This window comes from Tetrao urogallus (assembly GCF_951394365.1).
Source record: "Tetrao urogallus genome assembly, chromosome: 1".
NCBI classification, from domain to species: Eukaryota; Metazoa; Chordata; class Aves; order Galliformes; family Phasianidae; genus Tetrao; species Tetrao urogallus.
In genome coordinates, this window is record NC_136813.1 from 15,536,640 (window position 1) to 15,557,195 (window position 20,556).

Genomic DNA, 20,556 nt, shown 5'->3' on the forward strand with positions numbered 1-20,556 from the left:
TACCACAGCAGCTAGAGTGTGTGTGCGTTTGAATCCTACTTTCTTGAAAAAGACTCTTAAAAATAATATTCTTTAAAATTACTGGCACCAACTAATTTCCAACAGTGCTGACCTTGCTGATTTCATCATTCTGGCGTGACAAGACAACAGTATGAACTCACTCTGTCTTATCCAAGATTCACACAACCAAACCAACCAAAAGAAAAAAACCAACATACACACCCCACACACAAAACTCAAAACTATAAAATTACAGCCAAGATTAAATACTAACATCCCACACATTTGACTAGTGCTTTTAAAGACAATATTACTATATCTAGAAGCCTTGAAGAGCAATCTGATCTAGCTTAGGTGTCCCTGTTCACTGCAGGGGAGCTGGAGTAGATGACCTCTAAAGGTCCCTTCCAACTCAAAATGTCGCTATGATTCTATGATTCTAATATTGTTATGGCAGACTTAATAAAGCAGTCTTTAAAAATAATTTTTAAACACTTCCAAAACATATAGCTTTCTCAGTGCATTGGGACAAGTGGCCAGAAGGTTCACATCTGGTAAAACCTGACACAGTTCTCCAAATTACCTCGGAATTATTATTACCCACAAACTGTGTGCAGGCAAAAAATACATTTTCTAATAACTATCACAATTTTGAAAGCACTCAGGTACTTTGTAACTGGGATCGTTTGATCAACAATGCTGAAGGAAATTATTTTAATATATAGAATCCTACAGCAAACCTAAATAATATTAACAAAAAAGATATTAAATGAATTTGGATAGCATAAAATTTTTCATCACTGCAGAGAAGCTTAAGAGGCTGCCTTTTCCTGCTTCTTTCCTACTGCTTCTTTCTACACTGCACATTATTTGTGTTTTTACATGAAAGTAACCTTTTCCAAGCACCTACAAAAAATATACTGTATTTATAATTACTATTAAAAAAAATTAACTGAAGATCCTTACCCCGTATCTTTCAGCCACAATTTCCTCAATATCCCGTTTCTCTCTCTCAGCCTGCTCCTTCATTCTTTGATATGATTTTCGTAACCAACTTAAACCAGCATCTTCTATCACTGTAACTAAAATAGAAAACAATGAGAAGTCATAATTTTGTATTTCAGTAGTTACTCCTACTTAAAACATGCTCTATATGTGACATTAAACCTTCACCTGAAGTTAATGTAATAACTGGTGGGATACAAAAGAAAAACAGAAGGAATCTAATAATGCAATTACACATTTTTATAGTTCAGTCGAGCGTCCCTCAGTCATACTATTGATTAAATTTAAGCTTCTCTGTTTTGTCACTGAACACAACATAGATCTTCCAAGACAGGAGCAGCACACAGAAAGCTGTGAGATTTTTCTAAATGAACTTAAAGAACCTTCTTATTGTTTTCACCTTCTGTGTCTGTTCTTTGGCACACCCATTCAATACAAACAAGCGCATTTTCCTTCTCAGAAAACTGATGAGTAACCCAGTGCTCTTCCTTTGAGAAGTTAGCATGAGGTCTTAACACTCAGAACACATCCACCAATGCCTGCTGCCTTCATACAGCGCTGATCTCTGCTACTCCTGCAAGCGTGCATGAGGCTAATGGTTTGTAGGACAGAGTGTCCAAGGGAAAGGTTCCCAAACAGAAATGCAAGGGACCTGAGTGTTCCCCACTGACAGAATATGAGGGCCTTTTTACCACATGATAATTGTTTCATGACATTATGAAAAACACTTTTGCTAGAAACAGATGAGATAACCCCAGGGTAAGGAAAGAAACAAAAAGGTTACAGAAATAATATTTTTCACAAATTGCATCTGTAATGCAGTTCACTTTAATGTGACTCAGATTTCTGTAGTTGAGTATTTTAAAACTATAATTTGTGTAATGGAATGAAAGGAACCAAATGAGATGACAACAATTTATCTTGTCTTGGTTAAATCATGCTTCTTTATTTTAATTAGTTCCACATGGGGAATTTCTATGAAGATACTGAAGGTTAAACCACTCAAGACTAGCAACCAGTGAAGAGAAATTCTGCAAAACAACATACTATGATATTAACCCAATATTCACTACTGAATTTTCATCTAAATTCTACTTTATCTATAATCCAGTTACATTAACATTTGTAATAATTTGCTAGTAACCCAGAGACCAGAGAGTGGAGATGGGAATTTAAGATTATTAATAAAGTTGCTGTTTACCTTTTTTAACTGAAGCTGAGTGATCCTCCTCTGGTGGCAATCCCGTACCACCATCCTTCCAATAGGGATTGAGTTCTCTCTCAGAAAGCACGGCCTGATACAAAGATAATGTTTATGCATGCATTGCATATGTTTTGTATTCATTATCAGTGTAGCAGTAACATGCACTTGTGCATGAAGCAGGGCTATGAAAGCTTCTGCTCTTACCTCAAGAAATCTCAAAATAGATTTCTTACTGTGATTCTGTCAACTTATTTGTCTGGAAGCAAGCAAGTTCACTGGAGAAAATTTTTAATAGGAAATTCCAGCAGCAACAAAAGTTTATATTTGTCTCCATTTATTTTCAACTCATCATGCTACACACATCTGTTGTAAGATGGTTTGATGTACCCAATAAGGAATAGATAAAATATAAAGCTGCATGGAAAGCAATTGGGTGGAACAGTCTATAACAAACCATATTCTTCTAGGATCAAGAGTACGTATAAGTGGTCATCAACCATATAATGCATGCTGACAGTCTGGTAATGGTCCTTCAACGGGTCAGAAAAAACAGCAAAATATTATGTGGGAAGAAAAAAGATTAAGCTCTGCTCAAAAGCGAATACCTGAAGTGCTGTGTAGCACACAAGAACAGTCCAGGTCTGCCTGGTTCTTAACTACAATGTAAGTATTTGAAAAGCATGGCAGAAAGAAAAGGTTGTGATCATCAACTACGTTTTCAAATCAGATCATACTGCATTGAAAGAGCTGAATGAACAAATGAAGCCACCAACAACCGTACACGCACAGAACTAATTTTATGACACCAAGCCCTTCCGCAATTGGACTCTGATCCTCCGAAGTGTTAACGCACAACTACCACATGGAAGGCATTGCAACCACTTTGAGTTCCTTCTTCATGAAAAACAGCCATATTACACTTTAACACAGAAACCTGAGTGAGCTTTTACTGCACAAAACAACAGGGCTCCTTTCGCACATATCATGGGGAGAAGGCCAGGCCAAGAGTATGTAACTACACAGAACATCTCAGAAGTACTTCAATCGTTACAGAACTTGGTACTTTCTAAGCTGGCCTTTTTCTTACTGAAAAGGTAACTACAGGCTTTTCTCTACAGGATAAGCCTGCTATAAGAACCCTTCCTAACCCAAAGAGAACAAATATCTGATCCATTTAATCAGAACCATTATCATACACAACATCAGGCATTAATCTAAATAATTTAAAAGTATACTGAAATTTAGGTATTAGAACCAATTCATTATGTAAAACATGGTAAAATGTAGAAAAAAGTTGGTGCATTAATTCCTCCTACCTGCTCAATTTCTCGAGCTTTCTGTCGTTCCAGTATTTTGTCTTTCTCTCTTTCACCTTTGACAGATGCCAGTGACATGGTTTTCAGAGACATGAAGTCTAAATTCATCCATTCTTCTCTCTTCAAATAAAAAAAAAAACAAACAATGCAACTATTGACAAAAGCTACTTACAACAAACAGCAGACATTTTACCAATACATATGAAATATTTTGATGAAAAGCAAAAGCGATTTAATGAGCTTCAGTCTTTAATATTTGTGTAGAACTGGTGGAACTTCCTGTGTTCCAGTTTGTGCCCGTTGCCCCGGTCGTCCACCCAGTGTATTTAAGACAGCAGTAAATATGCAAAACGTACAGACAGCTTTTTTTTCATTTTTGCTTAAGTGAACTTTGTACAGCTAAGCCAATTCCTTTTCCATCATTACAGAATTTCAATTTGCTGCTTTTGGCTTCATGAACTCCTATGTATCTTCTAGCATATACAAAATCTGCCAAAAAAAATATCATTGAGCATAGTTCATACTGGGGATATCTCAGCATCTAACAGCACCCCCAAATATAAGAGTTGCACATCTAAATTCTGTCATTTGTACCCCACAGTAGCAGGTAGAAAAGCCAGATTGAGGACATTTAAAAACGAGGAGTACTTTCTAAAGAACAGCAGCATATGGACAACCTACTCAAATTTGAAACACTTCTTTATACATACAAACCCTGAAGCATCAAAGAAGGCAGTGTCACACACATTATAAGCAACTACTCTGCAAAAACATTTGGAACACTTCTATGTATAGTACAGGAATCAAAATGACACAGCTACATCTATTTCAAAACATGCCTTTGCAGAAGAGTCTTCAAATGTCTTTGCTAAGGTTCAAGTCTGAACCGTCAATCTTAACAGATGTTGTATGTTAACTAGTTCTCCAGTGCTCAAAAATGAGTGTTTTGGAGGTGATAAACATTCCACTTCTCAGATCTCCTCCAAGAAAGAACTGAAAACTAATCTGCTTTCAAGTCATTCAATAGTATCTACACTTACATAACCAAGCAGTATGGATCAACAGAAGATTTGTAAGGATCTGGAGGACACCTGGTCCAAGCTCCCTGATCCCACACAGAGAAGGGTGCCCGGGTCAATATCCAGATGTCTTCTGAAGATCTCCAAGGAGATTTCACAACTGCTCTGAGCAGTCCTGTATGCATCTTCTGTATATATGAAATGGGTTTATGAGCTCCAAGACTGCTTTATAATGACAGCAAAAATACAAAAGGTAGGAATGACTTGGAAATTCACTCCTCATCCAAAATAAGACATGTCCAGAGTGTGCAGAGTAAGTGACTTTACATGAGAAATGTCTGGCAAAAACAATGGCTTTGCAATACAAATTACGATGATATCCATAAGGACTTATGGGCCACAGAAATGATCCAACAGATGGAACACCTTTCCTACCAGGACAGGCTAAGAGAGCTGGGGCTGTTCAGACTGGAGAAGAGAAGGCTCCGCGGAGACGTGAGGGCAGCCTTTCGTTATGTAAAGGGGAGCTGTAGGAACAGAACCTCTAGTAGGCTCTTTTGTGATGTGACAAGGGGAAGTGTGTTCAATCTAAAACAGTGGAGATACAGATTTGATATAAGGCAGAAGTTTTTTTAAAATAAGGGCAGCGAGGCAGTGGCACAAATGCCCCTCCCTGCAGACAGTCGAGGTCAGGCTGGATGGGGCTCTGAGCACCTGATGGAGCTGTAGGTGTCCCTTTTCACTGCAGGGGAGCTGGACTAGATGACTTTTCTGAGTCCCTTCCAGCTCAAATGATTCTGTGATTATATTTTATTACTACATACTTTTTCAAAATATATGTGGTACAATTCAGAGATTCTTTTTATTTCTCTTAATAACATACACAGCTTCAGAGTGAGAAGCAGGAATGAAATAAGACCCTTTCACACAACTGAAAACATCATGACATGTCGCTCCATTTATGCCATTCTGATAGTAAATCTGCTTACTGTGCACAGAATTCACCTTGGGAGTGGCCTTGAGCCTATAAATATTGTTGCTGAGAAGTTCTGCACCTCCCTTCCTTATAACTGTTTAATAATTGCAGAAGCAAAACTTCATTCAACTGTAGAACAAAACACCTAAATTATGTAGAAAAATAACTTCTCCACTCAATATTTTTAAACTGACTCATCAAGAAAATCAGGCTAAGTTGCTAGAGCCTCAAAACAGATGAAAGAAACTGGCGCTGGGCAACTTCAAACGTTGCACCTTGTTAAATCCTATGCAACTATCAAGTAGAGAAGCCATGAATTAATGAAATGTAACATTTAGCTTGATAAACATAACTTTTCTCTGAGAAACAGTGTTTATTCAACACACTGCAAATGAACTGTCAAGAAATCCAAACACATTCCACATTTGGTCATGCTGAATTTATTTCTGGAGTAGTTATCTGACCTCTTACCTGCACAGCTGGTTCTTTTGCAGCATCTGATTGCTTGCTGACCTTCCAGGCCTTTTCTGTGTTATCTGACTGTGATGCATTTGACTCAACCCATTCAACTGAAGAATCCTAAGTATAAATTTTAATGCAAACAATTATAACACATCAACATACACTGATAAAATTTATGCCACTTACCAAGTATACTGTTAGTCAAACTTGATGCTGGTTGCTAAGCACTACTAATGTAATATTTGAGGATAAAAATGTAGTTTAGATAGATCCAAAAGGAAATTGTTCCTTCACAACCAAAACACACTGCTAGAGTTCATGAGCACACTGCAGTATGTAACACCAGTTCCCACTGGCTGCTGACTCACATCATAACACTGCTAATGTTAAAACTGTCAGAATAAAAACATTTAAAAAATGTTTTCATTGCATTACAAAAACAAAATATTGAAAAAGTTTAGGTTCATCACTATGTTTTACATTGGAAAACTAAACCAGTAACTACCATCCAAAGCACTTCACATGTCATGATCTCCCATTTTCAAATCCAACTTCGACATTTGCAAACCATGCACTGTAATTTCACACTCAAACCAAACTGTATTTTATTGAATAGAATTTCTTTGCTATTTATCTGAACCTGTTGTGGCAATAAGAGACTCTGGAACAAAGCAATCAGACTTGTGCTTTACTGTGGGACTCACCAATGTAATTTTAGCTTTGATGAATCCCACAGGAAATGTGGGACATTTGTGGTTACTTCCCACACTTAAAGCATGCTTCACCTCCTTCAGTCACTAGAAAATAAACCTCATCATACTACATGTTTATTCTCTCAGTAAAAGAGATTCTCTCAAAAGAAAAGTTACACTGCTACCTGACTTGGACCAAAACACCAGGAAGATGTTTTGCACATCATGGCCAGAAAGCAGCAGCTCTCTGTACTGTTTTGCCAGAGTGCCTCTGAATGAGAAGGCATCTGTCAAGAGAATCAAATGCACTGGTCTGAGCTTCCTTTGGACTAGTGTACAGCTCCCAGTTGAATATCCACGGGAGAAGGCAACAGTAACTCATGCTTGAAATCTAAGTCAAACATTTCCAATTTTAGACACATTGTTCTACCTTATACCCGTAACTACAGAGAATAATGAATTTTTCCACTCTATTCCAGAAGTCCCCAAATATCAAGAACTTGGCTAAAAAACTGCAAATCCTTATTTTCTAATTATATTATAAAATATATGAATATTATAAAATTCAGACAGATTCAGATTACAGCATCTTCTAAACTGACTAAACATTTGCTATATGAAGGAGACTTGGTACATTAAAGAGACAAATATTGCCACAGCTTTTCCCAACAGGAAGAGTGAGTCTTAGTATTACTAAACGTGTGTACCCAAGTACCCATAGAACATTGCAGTTTTTTTAGAAGTCACTTGAAGCTCTTTTAAGTTTCTTACTTACTGAAGAACTATCATCAATGTCATCCTTTTTTTCAGATTTCTGTTTTTTATTTTTCTTTTTTTCTTTCTTAGATTTTTTTGAATGTTTATCCTTTTTCTTTTTTTTCTTCCCAGAATGTTCCTACAAGAAAATGTTTGTAAATGAGGTTCAGTAAACCCAACTGGCCACATACAAGAAAAACAATCATAACCTACATACCAAACCACACTGAAAAAGGTAAAACACACACATCTGGACACAGACACTTTTTATTTCTACTACCTTCTCTCTTCATCTTAGGGACAGAGAAGAGCTGTCCATAACCAATCCCCACCCCTACCCACAGTATCCTTTTCACTGAAACTAAGGCACTACATCAGACACAGATCATCTGCACTACCCTTGTTTCAGTCAAATGCAATCCCTTGAGCAACACTGTGTCATTTGTTGATATATCACACAGGTTTCTAAAATAACACTTAGGGATGAGATATTTGGATGCTCCATTACAACTTCTCTGTTGAATTAGCGCAAATGAGCTTACTACAAAACCCTGGATCCTCTAGAACTCCTCTCGAGGCACTATTCTTGTCTGGCAGTACTTGCTCCCCTGTGTATGATAAAAATTAAAGCTGGAATTGAATGATTAAAGTTGCTTTCCTCTTTCTGAGTAAAAGATTATTTCCACTTAAACTAAGCTAATTTTGAAGCATACAAAATTCAGAAATTGGGAGATCTTTTAGACCACATTAGGGCCCTCAAACCTTCCTGTGCATATGGACATGTTATAAAATTACAAACACAATTCAGTGATTTCCAGGCGCATCACCTCCTCCAGTTGCTCCACACGCTCGTTCACGTCAGGAAGCATCCATGTGTCTTCGCCTCGCAGACGCTTTTGCAGCTTGCGCCTCTCCTCCTTCTCGTAATCAATTTTGGCCTAAAACAGAGAAGAAAAATAACTAAATGGAGCTCAGTAGCATTAGGTACAGATGTTTTTGTAAGTCACATTGCCACAGTCTTAGACAATTTCAAAACAGTACTTGAGAGCTTTTCGTATTACAAGACAGCAATAAACACACTTCAGGATTACTGCACGTTAAATGGGAAAGCCAGCTAAGAAAAGATTATGCACCCTACTTCCTCAGGCTACAGTTCTGCAGCTTCTCTAGCACTGACTCCATCCCATCATCCTCAGTAAACAAGGCAAAGATGTTCACCTTCCCTTCTTCACTCTGCAGAATCTTCTTTCTTGCAGCCTTCACAAACAGCACACTACGTGATACAGTGGACTTCTGATTTTCTATTTCAAAACATTCCCTGGGCAATTACTCCACTGCCAAGCACAGCTCAGTATGCATTAATTTTACAAGTAAGCTGTAAGCAAGCCTTCTCCACTTCAGAAGTATCTCAGCCAGATTCAAAATTTGGGGCTGCAGAAGGTTCTTCCCTTTCTGGTTATGGAGAGAAAGCTAGAAATATTTTTAGTCCTATTTCTGAAGTTAGTAATAGCTGCACTTTCAACTCCTGAAAAGGAATGCTGTAAACTATGTAAATAAGATGTCGACCCTTCCAGACAATGAAGTTTCCTGTGATACATTCATCAGAAGCACAGCTTTCAGTTCCCTCAAACTGAATTTGTCATTATGAAAACTCTTTATCCCAAATCCAATCATCACATCTGATTAAGCAGGAAATTTTTTTTTCATTATTACAACTCCACTCCTGCAATGTTTTCAGCTGTGTGAAATAAACCATGCACTTTCTAATAAAGTTGAAGCAAAAACTAAAGACGGGATTTGGTTTCCATCCTGAACCAGTTTTACTAGAAAGTGTTCTCAATCATAAACCAAATGACTGCACAAAAAGAGTAACAATATTACATATTTGGAACTCACTGCCTCCTTTTGCACACTATTAAAGTCAAAAATTACTCCCCATCCCTTTTGTCTCCTCTATCAGCTTCATTCCTGAGCAACACTCACTCTTCTCCTATATTTACTTCCTCCCCTTTCTCCCCCCAGAGAACTCATCATTGCTGTATAAATTCTTTCACTTATTTTCCATTGCTTCTTCACATTTGCTGGATTGCTTTTTGGTTGTTTTTTGTTGTTGTTGTTGTTGTTTGTTTTATCTTTATGCTTATTCTTTGCGTGTGATTTAAACTTTTCTAGAAACTTAAATAGAACTAGAATAGAATGAAATTACTATTTGCCTCGGGATGGAAAATTTACAAATAGACACTGAGTTAAATGAGGCTAACGTTACAAACGAGGAACAAATTAACCATTGACCTGTTTCAAAGCACCATTATTTTATTCACCTTATTTCAAACGCATCTTATTCACTTGAAATATTGAATGAGCTCTCATTTACTTGCAAATATATTTTTTTAAACAACGCATTGGTAGCAAGAGAATCTTGCAATCTATCAGTCACCCCTAACAGCTCCTACAGAAGCAATAAGCAAATCACATCAGCCTTAGAGACCAAGTGAAACTCATCAGTTCCATAAAAAAACAAGTCACAGAAGGGTAACAACGAAATTAAAAGCTGTCATGACATAGCACAGATTCAGGGACTAAACTCAGGAGTGAATTATTGCCAGTTTTTACCAAAAAAAAAGAAAAAAGTGCTCACATCTAGGAAAAGTGCACAGCCCTATGCTTACCAAAACACCCATCAAATTATTTTCCCTTTCCAAACTTGCAAAGTAAAACACCAATGTCATGAACGATCATACTCATCAAAACAAGATGCTATTTCTGGAGCTTGATAACAATTTGCATGTCAACACTTAATTATTTGATTACTGATCGTTATCCACAAGCATTACCAGCTGCTAGGGTTTTATCAATGCAGTTGGGAGGGCAGATTACACAAATAGAAGTTATGTCTCCAAAATTTGAAAGAGAAATCTCAATCAATGGGCTTGGAAATATTTGGATTCTTCCAAAGTAGTACAGTAAAGTCATAACCAGCAAAAACATAAGAGTAATTAAAAGTCAGCAAGATACAACATCTGTTCAGCTCCTTTTAAAGTAAAAGGTAAAGAATACAGTTCTATGTCTACAACTGTTTCAAAACAATTCTAATCTTGATTTTTGAGGATATGGAATTTGCAAAAAGAAAAGGGAGAGTGAAACCCATTTTTTTCTTGTGAGCTCAGTGATTTTGGTAGAATCTTTACTTCAGGAAAATAGAGTAAAGGTTCCCCCAGACACCTCAGTGTCCTACCTATGAACAAACAAATGGTACCTGGAACCAGTGAAAGGTCTTCCCTTTTTCAAAGCCCCATCTGCATTCTTGACAGAACAGAAGACAGGTAAACAATTTTCAATACTATACTACTACAGGCTCCTGAAGATGAGTCAGTTCAAAATCTCATCTCATTCAGAATCAAAAACTGAAGTACACACAATCATCTCTTTTTGGTCAGTGGTTCTACATCCAGGTGGAGAACAGTCATGAGTAGCATCCCCTACTCTGGACACACACACTGTCTTGGCACAGATACTCTTCAACATCTTCATCAATGACAGAGTGAGATCGAGTGCACCCTCAGCAAGTTTGCAGACAACACCAATCTGAGTGGTGCGGCTGACACAACAGGAGGAAGGGACGCTACCCAGAGGGGTCTGGGCAGGCTTGAAAAGTGGGCCTGCATGAACTTAATGAGGTTTTATTTATTTGAGGGAATGGCTCAGGTTGAGCCAGAGGAGATTAAGGTTGAATATTAGGAAATACTTCTTCCCCGAGACAGTGGTCAGGCACTGGAACCACTGACTGTCCAGGTGGAGTCACTGACCCTGGAGGTGTTCACAAAATGTTTTGATATACTGAGGGACATGATTCAGTAGGAAATATTGGTGGTAGGTGGACAATTGCACTGGATGATCCTGGAAATCTTTTCCTACCTTGGTGATTCCATGATTCTAAGCAATCATTGTTGCCTGCAAAAATAGATGCTGATATTTCTTTAAGATTTCTATCTAGGAATAAAATGTATTCACAAGATTTTAAAAACATTCTGAATAAGACAATCACAGAATCATAGAATAGCCTGGGATGAAAAGGACCACAATGATCACCTAGTTTCAACCCCCTGCTATGTGCAGGGTTGCCAACCACCAGACCAGGCTGCCCAGAGCCACATCCAGCCTGGCCTTGAATGCCTCCAGGGATGGAGCATCCACAGCCTCCTTGGGCAACCTGTTCCAGTGCGTCACCACCCTCTGTGTGAAAAACTTCCTCCTAATATCTGACCTAAACCTCCCCTGTCTCAGCTTAAGACCATTCCCCCTTGTCCTATCACTATCCACCCTCATAAACAGCCATTCCCCCTCCTGTTTATAAGCTCCCTTCAAGTTACTGAAGGCCACAATGAGGTCTCCCTGGAGCCTTCTCTTCTCCAAGCTAAACAAGCCCAGTTCCCTCAACCTTTCCTCATAGGAGAGGTGCTCCAGCCCTCTGATCATTTTAGTACCCTCCTCTGGACCTGCTCTTAGAGCTCCATATCCTTCCTGTGCTGCCCCAGGCCTGGATGTAGTGCTGCAGATGGGGCCTCAGAAGAGCTGAGTAGAGGGGGACAATCACCTCCCTCTCCCTGCAGGCCATTCCTCTTCTAATGCAGCTCAGAACACAGTTGGCCTTCTGGGCTGCAAGGTCACACTGCTGGCTCATGTCCAGCTTCTCATCCACCACAATGATTTATTTCTTGTTCAAATTCAAGGAAAAAAACAAGTTTAGTGAAGATGGCTTGCTAGGATTAGGGATTCACCAGCTTAGGGATTCACCACCAAACTAGGATTAGGCTTCATCACCAGCTTCAGCCTTTTCACCATGGAATTAGCTTATGTCTCACTGTCAAACTGTGTTACAGTATGCAACCCAACTGCTTTTCTCAGCTTCCGTATGTCTCCCTGAAATGAGACTTACATGATGACAAGTTCAATACAAATTTATTGGATTTTCTTTAGATTGCAGCATATGTAATACCACAATCTAGTGACTACAAACTCCTACTTAAAGTTAACACTATTTAAAGATACAAACAAAAGAAGTAGAAAGTCCTCTGAAGAATAAGTTATGCTAAAATTTTAAAATCCTCATAGTATACTTCTGTTCTGTGTTACACCACTGATTCTAGCAGAAGCAAAGAAAACAGAGAAAAATGATTATTTGATAAGCTACACCAACAATGCCTGACACTTTACAGTTTTTCTACAAATAGAACTGTAAGCTCTCAACTCTCTTGCTGTACAAGTGAGAAGAGGTAAAACAGGATAATGGTGCCCTACAGAAATCTTACTTTCTTCTAGTTAAGAACATTTTCCAACAGTTTGAATTGCTCAAGAGAGCACTTCTCACAGGAATTCAAATCAAGCAGAAAGTGCAAAAAATAACAATTAAAAAAAAGAAAAAGAAAAAAAAAAAACTTCTGCAGGATAATACGGCTTATTACCTAGTTAAAGGATATCCCTTTCAACTGCTTGTAAGAAGAAGGGAACATAGAGAGTAGAATTGTTTCACATTTTGATGTCACTGAACGGAAATCCTGTTGCCTAGGAACAGTTCCCTAGTTATGCAAGAGGCACCCACGTAAAACATTACCTAAATTTTGCTATCTTCTCACGTTGAAAAGTGAGAAAAAACATCACTACTATGTAAGCAGCAAGCCATTCAGGCCATTTTCCCATTCCCTTTGTTCTAGAAATATCTTGGCTGTCTTCCTTCTCTCACAAGCCCACCATCACAACCTACTATTATTTCTGTATCTTATCCTACACATCCATGTAGTCACTCCTTAAGCTTCGTATCAAGCCACGTTACTTAACCAGCATGTGATTCCCAATGCCACTATCCATTCTGCCTTTGAGTTAAAAGAACCAGCAGCACATGCACTGATCGCTGCACACAGGCAGGCTTTGAGTGTATCAGGATAAAGACAGTTAGCTCTCTGGGTCACAGCAACTCCATGAAAACTGTGAAAGAGTGGCTGCTGTGTCTCAGCTCACACAAGAACAGGGGCTAACCCAGCAGCTAGAATGTGAGCTCTACCCGTCAGGCTGCCTCACTTTTGTCTGAGATGTCACTTGCCCCACAATGAAAGTGTCAGTGGTACAACATGGGCTCCTCAGGAAAGAAAGGGCAGGAATGCAAAGAGAGGAGATGACCTGTAAAAGGAAGGGTTGACAAAACAATAGAATTATAGAATAGATTCATTAAGGTTGGAAAAGACCACTAAGATCATCCAGTCCAAACGTCAACCCCTCACAACCATGCCCACTAGCCACATCCCTCAGTACCACATTCACACACTTCCTGAACACCTCCAGGGACAGTGACTGCACCACCTCTCTGGTCATGTGCCACCTCTCAGTCTGTGCCAATACCTCACAACTCTTTCCAAGAAGAAATTTTTCCTAATATCCAACCTGAACCTCCCCTGGTACAATTTAAGGCCATTCTCTCTTGTCCTATCACTGTTATGCAGAAGAAGAGGCTGACCCCCACCTCACCACAACCTCCTTTCAGGCAGTTGCAGAGAGCGATAAGGCCTCCCCTGGGCCTCCTCTGCTCCAGACTGAACAATCCCAGTTCCTTCAGCTGCTCTCCATAAGCCTTGTGCTCGAGACCCTTCCCAGCTCTGTTGCCCTTTTCTGGACACGCTCCAGGACCTCAGTCTTTTCTGTAGTGAGGGGCCCAAAACTGAACACAGTACTCGAGGTGCGGCCTCACCAGAGCTGACGATCCCCTCCCCGCTCCTGCCGGCTGCACTACTGCTGATACAAGCCAGGATGCCGTTGGCCTTCTTGGCCAGCCGGGCACACTGCTGGCTCACATTCAGCCAGCTGTCAGCTAACAACCCCAGATCCTGTTGCTACAAAACTGCCTGGCCTAGAGCTGAGAAGGCTCGGGGTTATGTGCACGAATACATGAAGCCAAGTTCAAAGCAGACAGAAGCGGGCTCTTTTCAGATGACTGAAAACCAGACGCCCGTAATAAGCGAAATCGCAGACAAGATCCCCGCTCCGCGCCGCCCCGTGTCGCGGCACTCCCCTCGGGCTGTCCTGTGAGCCCACGGCGGGCTGAGGCCTGGGGTAAGGTCGCGCTCGGAGCGCACTCTGCGGCCGCCCCAGCCCGGCTGAGCAGAGCAGGGCAGAGCAGAGCAGAGAAGAGCAGGGCAGGGCAGGAAGCCCTCGGTCCGGGAAGGCCGAGCCGCGCCGAGCAGCCCACCTGCGCCAGCAGCGCTTCCCGCTCCCGCCGCCGCCGCTCCTTGCGCGCCTCCAGGCTCCGCTCGCTCTCCCATCCGGACGCCATCGCTAAGCCCCGCAGAACGCGGCGGCTGCACGGCAACGCTGCCGTACCGAGAGGCGGCGGCTGTCGCGAACGGCGTCCCGGGCAACGGCGGGCGGGGCGGCCCGGGCCGGGCCCCGCCCGGCAGCAGGGCGCCTTACCCGGGCCGAGGCGCGCGCGGTTCCTCGCGGCCCAGAGCGCGGGCGGCTCAGCCGCGCCGAGGGCGACAGGCGGCTGTTCAGAGCACGTTCCGCAGCCAGCCGGGGTCGGGCTGTGGCCGCTGCCCTTTACAGGCACCCGTTGCCCCGCTGGCACAGCCGAGCCATCACGCGGCCGGTGCACATCCTGAGGGCCCGGGTTCGGCGGCACGTGTGGGTCCTCAGTCCATCCAGAACCCAGCTCTGGTTTGCGGTCCCGCCGCCGTTAGATTGTCCATCTTGAGATGGTTTCACCGACTCCATCACTCCATCGTGCAGCCGTTTCCCCAACCTCGTCACTCAGCTGTCCATCTCATGGCAGTTGCCCTAACTCTGTCATCCAGCCGTCTCACATCCCTGAACCTCACATCCCTGAACCTCCAGATGGGGGCTGGATGAACAAAATGTCTCCCAGTGTAAGAGCAGAGCAAGTTTGTGACCATCTCATCAGTCTGGTTCAAGTCTGTGGGGCCCAATGTCATGCATCCAAAGGTTCTGAAGAAACTGGCTGATATGGTTGCCAAGTCACTCTCCATCATATTTGCAAAGTTGTGTCTGTAAGGGGAAGTCCCCAGGGACCAGAATATGGGAGACATCACTCCCATTTATAAGAAAGGGCAGAAGAAGGACCTGGGGGAACTACAGGCTGGTGAGCCTCACATCTGTTCCTGGAAAGATCGTGCACAAGAGGGATGAGGAGGTGATCTGAGACAACCAGAATGGATTCTCTAAAGGTAGATCATGCCTGACCAATCTGGTAGCCTTTTATGATGGAGTGACCACATTGGTGGAGAAAGGAAGGGCAAGTGATGTCATCTACCTGGACTTGTACAAGGCCTTCGACACAGTCCTAAAGCACATCCTCATCTCTAAAATGGAGAGAGATGGTTTCAAAGGTTGGACTGTTCAGTAGGTAATGAGTTGGTTGGATGGTTGCATCCAGAAGATTGTGCTCAGTGGCTCTACAACCAGGTGAACGTCAATCGTGAGTGGTAATCCCCCAGGGGTCTGTCTTGGTATTGGTAGTCTTTGACATCTATATCAGTGACATAGACAGTCGGATCAAATGTACCCTCAGTGAATTTGCAGACAACACCAAGCTGAGTGGCTAGTTGACACAACAGGAGGAAGGGATACCATTCAGAGAGACCTGGACAGGCTTAGAAAATGGACCTACACGGACCTAATGAGGTTCAGCAAAGCCAAGTGTAGGGTGTCACAACTGGACCAAGGCAATCACAGAGTTGTATACAGACTGGGAGAAGAACTCACTGAGAGCAGTGCTGCACAGAACTTGTGGGTACTGGCAGATGAAAACCTGGACATGAGCCAGCAGTGTGCACTTGCAGTTTGGAAGACCAGTATCCTGGGCAGCATCAAAGGAAGGGTGGTCAGCAGGGCAAAGGAGGTGATTTTCTCCCTTTATTCTGCCTTTGTAAGGCCACATCTAGAGTACTGTATCCAGGTCTGGAGCCTTCAGCTCAGGAAAGATGTGAAGTTTTTGGAGAGGGTCTAGAGGAGGGCCACAAGGATGATCAGAGGGCTGGAGCACATCTCCTACAAACACAGGCTGAGGGAGTGGGGCTTGTTCAGCCTGGAGAAGGGAAGAGCCCTCTTTGTAGCATTCCAATACTAAGGAATTTATAAGCAGGAGAAAAATCAACTTTTTACAGGATACAATATTTACAGGAGTAAATATTGATAGGACAAGGGAGAATGGTTTTAAACTTATAAAGGGAAAATTTAGATTAGATGTCAGGAGGAAATTTTTCACTGACAGGGTGGTGAGGTGCCGGAACAGGCTGCGCAGAGAAGCTCATTCCCTGGAGGTGTTCAAGGCCAGGTAGGATGGGGCCCTGGGCAACCTGACCTACTACCTGATTTAGTGCTTGTCAACCCTGTTCAAGCAGGGGGATTGGAACTAGGTGATCCTTGAGGTCCTTTATAACCCAAACCTTTCTATGATTCTATGATTCTCTGACCCAACGTCTAGAAGACTTTTCACAGTCTGCCTAGTAAGAGTCACAGCAAATAGCACATCATGGCATGCATAACTTAGTTAATGCTTATGCCACTTGACACACAGGACCACAAACACAGAGTATGGTAAAGAAATACTGAACTGTAGACTGAATTCTTATCTTCCTGCTGGGCTGAAATAATCTTATGTCAGCCCTGGTCTACTCATCTGCACCAAGAGGAAAGTGTGGCCTGATGCTCTTCCGTGCTCCTGAGCTACACTCTGCACAAAGACCTTTAGCCTCTGAGTCTGCCTTTTGCAGGTGATTCAGCACCTTTTTTAATTTGGGCTTAATTTTGGCTTCTATAACTGGCAGGTTGGCAGCTGATAGGGTGTGCATGGAAGGAAATTAAAATATACATATTAAAAATTTAAAAATTTTAAAAGGCACTCACAAATTGGTGTTGACCAACAGTATTTGATAGGACTGCTATATCATTCAAAACATAATTTATTTGGGATGAGATCGGAGCATTATTAACGTGTGTGACACCGAACACATTCAGAGTTGCCAAGTAATGACATTATTTAGGTGAAGGTCTGAGCAAAGTGTTCTGATAATTTGTTAGCTATTTGCATTGGACAATATGTTTCCAAAGTGATAACAGTAATTAAATCATCATATCCATGGTGGTATTAAATGTGGAAATCACATTTGCATCTTTTTGCTGCATTTGATTTATTCTATGACAGTTAACAACATCTCGAGAAAAAAACTGTCATAGATCACCACTAGGTAGGGGATGATAACTGATAGAGCTTCATAAGCAGTTTGGCAAAGCAGTGCAAGGACCCCCTTTGGGGAGCCACTTACAGAGGAAACAGATGGATACAAAAGATGTTCCAGCAGGGCTGAAAAATGCCATGCATGCTCAGTCCACAGCTATCTGCAGTGATGCACACTGGTTGAAAGCACCTGTTTGGCTCAGTAAGGAAAGCCTCTTCTCTGATCTTGATGTGCTCCTTTTGCTGACAAACTGGTTCGCGTTTACCTCTGGCTCCAGGCAGCCAGAAGAGCAGGTCAGGTGGGTGCTCCCTAATTCACTCCAGGCAGCCAGACAAATTTGTTTAATTGATTTATATTGAACTAGATGGTGAACTGATAGCCCGTGAGTTGATCTGACTGCTTTTGACTGAATCAGTTCAGGAGGTACTTGGAAGGGATACCTGCACTGAAAGCCTGGGAGCTGACAGAAGCTGGTTTGCAACAGCTGTGGACGATTTTTTCCTCCAGCAGCAACAGTGAGAACAAGGAGTGTTTTCTACAGCAGGAAGATACAAAGAGAACTCCAAGCAGTGTCTGACCTTTTGCAGTATTTGGTGCTATTCTTGTTATCTGTAATCCTCCACCTCACTAATAAGATAGTACTGTAAATTTTCATTTAAATCCAGGTTTCAAATTGTTCTATTTCAGAAGAGACAATCTGATACAAATGCACTCTGGAATCTCAAAAGCTGAAGGAACTGGTTTTTTTGAGAGCTGACTTTAATTCTGAGGTCAGACGTTAGGAAAAGGTTGACATACTTTAATCTTATTTCATCTCCTTGTCTAAGAAAAGGATTTTTTCAGAGGAAGCGAGCAAAAAATGAAACTTTAGTATCATTTTGTTCAAGATATTACTATGTCTGAATACTTTAATGCGCTCAAAAATCTTCAGTGAACCTTGAGAAACCTGATATACCACTTGTAATGGTTGGCAGGGCATCTCTGCTCGGTCACCTCATTCCCACTGCCAAAATTAACCACACTAGTAAAACAATAATGCTTCAGAGATACTGATCCTTGCTGAACTCCTACAGGGAGGCACTGACCTTGCAGAGTAAATTGTTATTTCCCATTTAATGGCACATTTTATGCTTTCCCTCGGAGAAGCTGATGACTGTCCAGCCGACCTGTGTTATAAACCTTCACACTACAACCTTCACTACTTGCCTTCAGCTCTCTGATATTTTATTTTTATAAGAAAAAGGCTGGAAAAAATCCTCTCTCAGATTGATCCTCTACAGTTTTCTTGAAGCAAAAGACAGTGCTTCACTAGGGAAAAGAGATTCTTTACTTTGAAAACATGAAACTATTTTTCTGCTGCGGTGAGGAAGCTGTAAGCACATAGGTAAGTCCAGCTTGTCACAGGAGACAGTTTCTCACTTCAGTTTTAGCAATACATTCTAAAATGTTCATACTAAAGAAGCACAACATCCAGTAGATTGCTGGGGAGAGGACAGAGAGGGTACACTCAAGTCAAAATGAAACCATCTGGTTGCCATTAGTCTTCTGAGCAGTCATTTAGATTTGATTCTTAGGATGGGAAATTTCATTTTCTCATCTAAAAAATCCAAATAGAACCATTAAGAAAGTACAGAGAAAATGATACAATTATGGGAAAATGCATACTTCTTTCACGTAAATTTCATGATGTTTCCTCAGCAGAAAACTGAAGTAACCGTGTCTAACCTCGGTGTCATAAAATGGTAGAACAGCCCGCCCAAAAATCAGTGCAGTAGCAATGCCCGGGTCATTAGCTGCCTGAATTGTGCAGTCAGGTCCTGAATTGACAGCTTTCTTCTGTCCATCAGAAAGAGTATTCCTGGCAGCTGCAAAAGAGCCCTGTGATGGCAAGAATCATGCCAGCCTGCCTTGGGAATCAGAGTTCAGCTCACCATGAAAATGAACAAGGAATCTGTGATGGACTGGAGAATAATTCACCCATTGTTCCCTTTTCAATAGCAAACCCTGTGGGGTCTGCCCCCAAGCTACTTATTCTGTTAATTTGCTCGGCTATGTTGAAAACAAGTGATCTCTTCAACTGCAGTTTAGCAGAGCAGGGACGTGAGGTTACATCTGTTTTCCCTTTCCCCACCCCAGCTCCACGACTGTAATAATGAGAATGGTTCATCTGGTAAATTCTCCAGTGACAGCGACTAATAAATGTTTTGTGAGGAAGCCGTAGAAGTTCAAATTGTACTGTTACACGTGTGAAATGATAACTTGTGCAGTTCATTTCTTGTGGGAATTTTACACGCTGTTTTTATCTTTTGAGACTTTGAAAACAAAGGCTTTTATCAGTTGGCAAGCAGAAAGCAGTGATAACACCTGTTCTGGCCTTTCTTTATTGAGTCTGATAACAGATCTTTTCAAAAATTGTTTCTCTGGGGGAAATGGAAAGATCTTTTCTAAGCCTGCTCATGTTGGAGAGATCCAACAGTGCACACGACAGGGAGCTTCAAGCCAGCTGCTTCCAGAGTGACACAGACAGAAATACTGACTCAGATTACCTGTTTGGAGCAGAAATTAACACCTTGGGGCTTTAGGGTATCAGTCCAAATGCATCAGATCAATGCAACAGTAACACAGTCTTGTGCAAAGCTTCAGTGCAACGCACTGGGCTGATTTATTCAGTTTTTAAAGTGAGATTAAAGTATATCTTTGCTTTCTGAAGCCAGGCCACTTACATAAACCAGTCCGTCGCCTAATCCGACAGGCAGCTGTGTCAGCCCTTTAGTTACAAGAGCAGAGATACCCTAACCTGGTATTACAGATAGTGTACTATGAAACCACAGCCTTTGTTTTGGCTGCTCCTGCTGTCTTCCATCAGCAGCCATCTCCCAAAGACC

At 41.5% G+C, this 20,556-nt stretch overlaps 1 protein-coding gene across 1 annotated transcript in view; it reads right to left on the reverse strand.

The window, feature by feature from the left end:
* CWF19L2 (CWF19 like cell cycle control factor 2) overlaps positions 1–14,751 on the reverse strand; it is a gene marked incomplete at both ends in the record, with an annotated part of 62,250 nt that extends 47,499 nt beyond the window's left edge. The window contains 7 exons of the mRNA XM_079548793.1: positions 967–1,082; positions 2,207–2,300; positions 3,526–3,645; positions 5,992–6,099; positions 7,450–7,569; positions 8,258–8,368; positions 14,668–14,751. Coding sequence (XP_079404919.1) covers positions 967–1,082; positions 2,207–2,300; positions 3,526–3,645; positions 5,992–6,099; positions 7,450–7,569; positions 8,258–8,368; positions 14,668–14,751 — 753 coding nt within the window. The remainder of the gene's footprint in view (positions 1–966; positions 1,083–2,206; positions 2,301–3,525; positions 3,646–5,991; positions 6,100–7,449; positions 7,570–8,257; positions 8,369–14,667) is intronic.
* Between the last annotated feature and the right edge of the window lie 5,805 nt (positions 14,752–20,556).